The sequence below is a fragment of the Palaemon carinicauda genome, chromosome 30 (genome assembly GCF_036898095.1).
Source record: "Palaemon carinicauda isolate YSFRI2023 chromosome 30, ASM3689809v2, whole genome shotgun sequence".
Lineage (NCBI taxonomy): Eukaryota > Metazoa > Arthropoda > Malacostraca > Decapoda > Palaemonidae > Palaemon > Palaemon carinicauda.
The window spans coordinates 72,409,670-72,417,169 of NC_090754.1; the positions used below are offsets into that span (position 1 = coordinate 72,409,670).

The window sequence follows — 7,500 nt, forward strand, 5'->3', positions numbered from 1 at the left end:
CAACTTTTATGAGTTTCGAGTAATGTGTGCAACCTCACCATGAAGAGTGGGCTTGGGCGCTGATCATATGTATATATGGTCAGTCTCTAGGGCATTGTCCTGCTAACTAGGGCATTGTTCCCTTGCCTCTGTCATTCATGAGTAGCCTTTAAACCTTTAGGAAAGCTTTAAAAACTATATATTTGAGGGGCTCCTGTGATCATATGGTTGGCCAATCTGGGCCAATCTACAGCCATCGAACTAAACTATAAAGATTTATACTTTTGTAATCTTGGTATTTTGTTATTCCAGTAATGCTATCAGAAAACAGGTAATAATAATAATAATAATAATAATAATAATAATAATAATAATAATAATAATGATAATAATAATAATAATAATAATAATAATAATAATAATGATGATGATAATAATTATAATAATAATAATAATAATAATAATAATGATAATAATCATAATAATAAACTGACAACAATTACTACATTACCAACTATCCAAAACGCAATGTTGTCTATTGTTAATTAACTCTGAGAACAGACTCGCCGTTGACCAGACTCTGGAATGATGCCTTGGTCTCATGAGAGATTCGGGACGGTAACGTACGTTACGTCTTTAAGTCTTGACGCCCGGAGATTTTTTTTTCTTTTTCCATTACTGTTATTCTCAAAACAATACATGTAGTAATACTACAGGTAGTAATGAGAAACCATAGTAGAGTAATTATCAAGAATTCAATCTTTTTAGTTTAATGGATTCAAAATCAGAAGCGGGGATTTTGTCGTTTGTCACATTCTGTGTTCCCCTGTGGGTTCCCCTGCGGGCTTCGTCAGCTTATCACAGATAGAATCATGTGATTTAGTGTCTTGAACATCAAGAGTTAGCTCATGTTATTACCAGATGTGGAAGGGACTTTTTGGCGAACAACATTAATCAGAAAACCTGCAATAGACGATGCGTCTATTGCAGGTACAGGTTTTCGTCATTGTGATCCAGAAACCAACTTCTAACATTTAGTTATCACCATAGCATAACAGTCTTCTCTCTCTAGCAAGGTTGGGAAATTTAATCTTCTCTTGCTTGAGGGTACGCTCGGGCACACTACTCTATTTAATTTCTCTTCCTCTTAATTTGTTAAAGTTTGTTATAGTTTATATAGGAATAATTATTTTAATGTTGTTACTGTTTTTGAAATATTTAATTTTTCCTTGTTTCCTTTCCTCACTAGGCTATTTTCCCCGTTGGGGCCCCTGGGCTTATAGCATCCTGCTTTTCCAACTAGTGTTGTAGCTTTGCAAGTAATAATAATGATAATAATAAAATGAGGAACAAACAGTTATGGTAGCCTATAACTCACGATTCGTGGGTTGGGAGTTCAAGACCCACTCGCATCACAAGGGTTTTCAGTAGAGTTCACTATGCCACCTTCACTGTGAGCTAAGGACTGGAGCTAAATATGGGGAGTTTAAGGGCCTTATAGGTCTACCTGCCATTGTCTGAACTTCCCTGATCCTAGTTTGAGTGGAGATGGGGCTTGCGGGCTGATCATATACACATATGATTGGTAAGGCACAATGCCCTATCCCTGGCCTCTGACGTATATAAGCGATAAAAATGCTTACTCAGCAAAATTATTACAATGAGATGAATATTCGGACAAGAAACTAAACTCACCGAAAACTTCATAAGGTTTAGTCTCATTACCATCCAATAAACAAAGAAAATCACAACAAAACACTTGAAAAGGATGATTCAAACAGACATTGAAAGTATAAATAGAAACGTTTTCGATAATATTGTTTTGTATTATTCTTAAACTTGTTGTGCGGATGCACCAGTTAGGTGATAACTGACAGATGGCGTGATTGTAACTATAATTTTATTTCAACAAACAGCGAGCTTTTATAACAACAGTTTCCGTGAAATGTCACAAAAATTCAAATAGATTGATGCAAGCACATACAGGCAGAAACAAGTTATCACTGCGAGGAGAGAGCGCAAAAAGATTTTCCTACTTTATTTTGATAAGAAAATAAACGTTATGCCATCTCTAAAAAAAATAAAAAATAAATTCTTGAAGTAATTTCTTATACGTCTCTTGGACATTAATATTTTCTTTGATATATATATATATATATATATATATATATATATATATATATATATATATATATATATATATATATATATATACATATATATATATATATATATATATATATATATATAATATATATATATATATATATATACTATATATATATATATATATATGATTTAATAAAGTTAAGAAAAATCTTTATTTTTTCAGGTCATCTTAATTCTGCTACTTGTTGCAGTTAAAGGCGAAGGGGAGAGTGATGCAGATGCTGAACCTCAGGTTAGTAGAGAGAGAGAGAGAGAGAGAGAGAGAGAGAGAGAGAGAGAGAGAGAGAGAGAGAGAGAGAGAGAGAGAGAGAGAGAGAGGTATAACGAATTATTTTTTTGATGTCCAGGAAAAATATTATCATATATGCCTATTCTGGGTACTAAGATTAGAGGATTAAAAAAGTATTTTTTATGTTGTAAAACCTACAGATCTAAAATGAATTTCAAGTTAAGGAGTACTTTCAAGTTTGAGTATATTTCATACAGATAAGCTCTTTAGTCTTGATATACTAGCTTTATTGTCTTGTGGAAATAATCACCCTACAAATCGCTAGCATATATATTAAGATTTTCATAATTTACAATGAACTACTAAGTTATTCCCTTTCTTCTGCCACTAGGAAGACCCATCACAATTCCTGTTTTCTTACGGAGTCAATGATGACAAAACTGGCAACAGTTTTGCCCATCAACAAGCTACAGATGGCACCGGCACCCAGGGCGAATACCGAGTTGCTCTTCCAGATGGACGCACTCAGGTCGTGAGCTACACGGCTGACGAGAACGGATACAACGCTGTTGTTACGTACGAAGGCGTCGCAGTTCATCCCGAAGACGAGTCACAAGCTGGCCCAGTTGGAAAGCGTCGACCCATTCCGTCCTCTCCTCATCCGTCTAGACAACGGCCAGTCGTCACGTCTTCTCCTATACATCACCCACCTAATCATGCTCCTCATGAAAATCAGATTCTTATACATCCTGCCACACCTGCACCTCACTTCTCATCTCAAAATCCAATCTTCCCCGTTTCAGATCTAGCGATTGATGTTCCTGTTTTTCAAGATCATGCACATCTGCAGAACCTTGAGCATTCGTCTTTAATCCATCCACCCGAGGGAAACTTTCTTACTCAGCAATCTCCAAAATTACGTCGATCAAGGCCCGTTGTTCCAAAACCAAGCCTTGTCAACAGTCATGGTCCTACTCAGTCAGGTTTTGACTTCCCTCTTGGTACTTCTCCTAATAATCCCTTTTTCACAGGACTATCTGAACAGCAATTACTAGCTGAACCCCTTCATTTTCCACAAGGGAATTCTCAATTTGATCAAGACTTTCAGCAACATCAAAACATTCATGAGAATTTTCCTCAAGATGTCAATCCTCAGAATGTTTTTATTGATATTCCAAAAATAAATCCAGAGCTATCAAATGGTTTAGATCTTGGCCAGACAACAGACCTGTCATTGTTCATTCCTGAAGAAGATCTTCATAATGGTAACTTTCCTGGCCTGCTTTCGAATTCTATTTCCTTACACCAGATACCCTTCAGTTCACGTGGAGGTTTCTTTGTAAATGATGGGAATCCAATCAACTTCCCTGGTACACCAGCGCAATTCCATTCAAATCATATCCCAGACCAAATCACAACTGTAAGGCATCATGGAACACCAGTTAACGATCATATCCCCTTGAATTTTCATCCTATAAACTCAGTTTCTCCTCACAGCTCTTCTTTCCCTCATGATCATAATGTTGCCTTTCCTCTAAGTCCACAGCCGCACCATGGTTTATCCGTAGCACATGAACGAATACCTCCACACCACCATACTATTCCTGAGCCTCATCATGGTTCTCCTGCTCCTATTCATGACCATGATGGTTTTTTGACAGATGTTTTTGAGCATAATAATAATCCTGGGTCCTCCCCTGGCCATGGAATTATCCCAACTACATTCCATCCTCCTTTCCTGTCTGAACAACTTGTCCAGCATGTGACTCCAACGCCACATTTTACAAGCCAAGTTCCGCCTCCACATCATGGAGGCACCTTTACAGATCATGAATTCCCTGCCCATGCAGTCACAAGTCCAGCTCCACATCACGAGAATATAGTCTTACACCAGGGAACACCTGTTTCTCATGTTACAAGTCCAATCCCACATCATGGAGGTTCATTTGTGCGACATGGAATTCCTCTTCCAGTCCCAAATCATGAAAGCTCAGGCTCACACCATGGAAGCCATGCTCCCCTGATCTCTAGTCCAGCTCCTCTTCATGAAACCCTAGTGCCATTGATTTCAAGCCCTACCCCTCATCATGGCGGCTCATTTGTACATCATGGTAGTCCTGTCCATCTTCTTTCGAGCCCTGCCCCTCATCATGGCAGTTCATTTTCACATCATGGAAGTCCTGTCCCTTTGCTTTCGAGCCCTGCTCCTCATCATGGCATTTCATCTTCACATCATGGAAGTCCTGACCCTCATCATGGCATTTCATTTTCACATCATGGTAGTCCTGTCCCTCTGCTTTCGAGCCCTGCTCCACATCATGGCATTTCATTTTCACATCAAGGAAATCCTTTCCCTCTGCTATCAAGCCCTTCTCCTCACCATGATAGCTCATTTTCACAGCATGGAAGTCCTGTCCCTCTGCTTTCCAGTCCAGCTCCTCATCTTGAAAGTTCACATCATGGAAGTCCAGGCCCTTTCATCTCAAGTCCAGTCCCTCATCATGAAAGACCTCTCAATTTTATTTCTAGTCCTGCCCCTCACCAGGAAAGTTCACATCATGGAAGTCCAGGCCCTTTCATCTCAAGTCCAATCCCTCATCATGAAAGACCTCTCAATTTTATTACAAGTCCTGCCCCTCATCAAGAAAGTTCACATCATGGAAGTCCAGGCCCTTTCATCTCAAGTCCAATCCCTCATCATGAAAGACCTCTCAATTTTATTACAAGTCTTACCCCTCATCAGGAAAGTTCACACCATGGAAGTCCAGGCCCTTTCATCTCAAGTCCAATCCCTCATCATGAAAGACCTCTCAATTTTATTACAAGACCTACCCCTCATCAAGAAAGTTCACATCATGGAAGTCCAGGCCCTTTCATCTCAAGTCCAATCCCTCATCATGAAAGACCTCTCAATTTTATTACAAGTCCTGCCCCTCATCAAGAAAGTTCACATCATGGAAGTCCAGGCCCTTTCATCTCAAGTCCAATCCCTCATCATGAAAGACCTCTCAATTTTATTTCTAGTCCTGTCCCTCATCAAGAAAGTTCACATCATGGAAGTCCAGGCCCTTTCATCTCAAGTCCAATCCCTCATCATGAAAGACCTCTCAATTTTATTACAAGACCTACCCCTCATCAAGAAAGTTCACATCATGGAAGTCCAGGCCCTTTCATCTCAAGTCCAATCCCTCATCATGAAAGACCTCTCAATTTTATTACAAGTCCTGTCCCTCATCAAGAAAGTTCACATCATGGAAGTCCAGGCCCTTTCATCTCAAGTCCAATCCCTCATCATGAAAGACCTCTCAATTTTATTTCTAGTCCTGCCCCTCATCATGAAAGGTCATTTTCACATAGTGAGAGACCTCTCCATTTGATTTCAAGCCCTTCCCCTCATCATGGAAGTTCACGCCATGGGAGTCCTGTTCCACTGATATCAAATCAGTTTCCCCATCATAGAAATTCCTTTTTACATCTTGGTAGGCCAAATTCCCATTTATCAGATGACAGGGGCCCTGGATCTTTCAGTTTGGGTTTGGGCCCTCACCATGATGGATCAATTTCCCATCCCGGAAGACCAGGTCCTTTGATTTCTACCCAAATTCCAAATCATCACGAAAGCTCAGTTTCAAATCAACTTCCGATTCATGAAGAGATAGTTTCACACCCCAACCCAGCTTTTCACTTTGGAAACTCTTTTCCCTTTATATCTAGTCCAGCCCCTACTCATGGAGGTTCTAGAATAGGACATGGTACCCCAGTCCCTCAAATAACAACTACAGCTCCACATCACGGAAGCCCATTACCACATCACATTGATAACATTCCTCATTCACCCACTCCATCAGCACCATTCTTGTCATCAACGTTCCGCCCAAACATACCTCAGCCTTTCCTCTCGAGTCCACCCGAGCAAAGGGGAAGCCTGAGGCCCCTGCAACTTTCAAGACCAAGAGGCAATATCCTGTCCACATCCAGGAAGAGGGGGAACCGCAGGCGGAATAATTTCCCCAAAACCTTGGCTCCATTTTTACCTGGGGGACCAACTCTCGACCGAGAACAGGTTCTACGACATAAGGGCGTCGCGAGATCGTTAGCGAAAAGAAATGCTAAGATTAACTCCTGAAATTGAAGTAGTTTGACTGATTTTTACTTGTTGGCAAGAGGCTCAACACCTCAGGAGTGTTAGCAGAAAGCGACAATACATGTGCTGTACATTATGTGAAAGAAAACGCAAACTATTTTTGTAAGTGTGTTTTATCCTTTTATCCTATTCCTTTCTTTGTTTATAACCTTTGTATCATATGAAATGAAGTTTGTTGTGTATATTACTCAATAAAACTATGCTAATATTGTAGGTGGATCATTGGATTACTTTTAGCACCCTTCTCTTGCAAAAAATGTTATGTGTGATCAATTATATACACACATAGTATATCAATATAGATGTTTGTGTGTATGTGGTTCGTCACATGTGCTTTTCCTCAGACAGAGAGTACCTCCATACAGCATTACTATTTAGTGTTTACTACACCTCTAAGAAAGACGTTGCAAACCCCATGTCTCCTCCATCCTGATAGCAGTCCATCACAGTCAACTTACTAGCGAGTACATAATTTCCTTCTTATTCCTAATTTGAGATTCAACATAAAGGGCCTAAAACGCTCTGACATGTGGGATGATGCCTGCCAGTGGAACATGTCCTGTTCACGTGTGTGTATTTAGAAATATCATCATCATCATCATCATCATCCGCCTCACTAGTCCACTGAAGAACAAAAGGCTTCAAGCATGTCCTTCCACTTACGTCGGTTTATGGTCTTTCTAGGCTAATCTACACCCCCAAATTTTCTTAGTTCGTTAATCCATCGTGTTCTCTTTCTTTCCTTGCTTCTTTTACAAATCTAGAGACCCATTCTGTTATTCTTAGTGTCCATCTATTACCTGTTATGCTGCCCATTTTCAATTCTTTTTCTTACAATTTATTAGAATATCCTCTACTTCTATTTCCTCTCGTATCGACGTTGCTCTTTTTTTTCTGTCTCTTGGTGCCATTCCCATCATAGATATAAAGAAATGTAAATAAAGAAAGCGTAAGAGATTTAGGGTCACCAGTCATGCAG

General features: G+C 39.6%; 2 protein-coding genes across 2 annotated transcripts in view; one reads left to right on the forward strand and one right to left on the reverse strand.

The window, feature by feature from the left end:
• Nucleotides 1-6,628, forward strand: part of LOC137623274 (mucin-4-like) — a 12,006-nt gene extending 5,378 nt beyond the window's left edge. Inside the window, exons 2-3 of the mRNA XM_068354044.1 lie at nucleotides 2,312-2,380; nucleotides 2,769-6,628. Of these exons, the coding sequence (XP_068210145.1) occupies nucleotides 2,312-2,380; nucleotides 2,769-6,503 (3,804 nt within the window). The 3' untranslated portion in view covers nucleotides 6,504-6,628. The remainder of the gene's footprint in view (nucleotides 1-2,311; nucleotides 2,381-2,768) is intronic.
• Nucleotides 1-7,500, reverse strand: part of Ttc1 (Tetratricopeptide repeat domain 1) — a 538,489-nt gene that overhangs the window by 514,618 nt on the left and 16,371 nt on the right. The window lies entirely within an intron of this gene.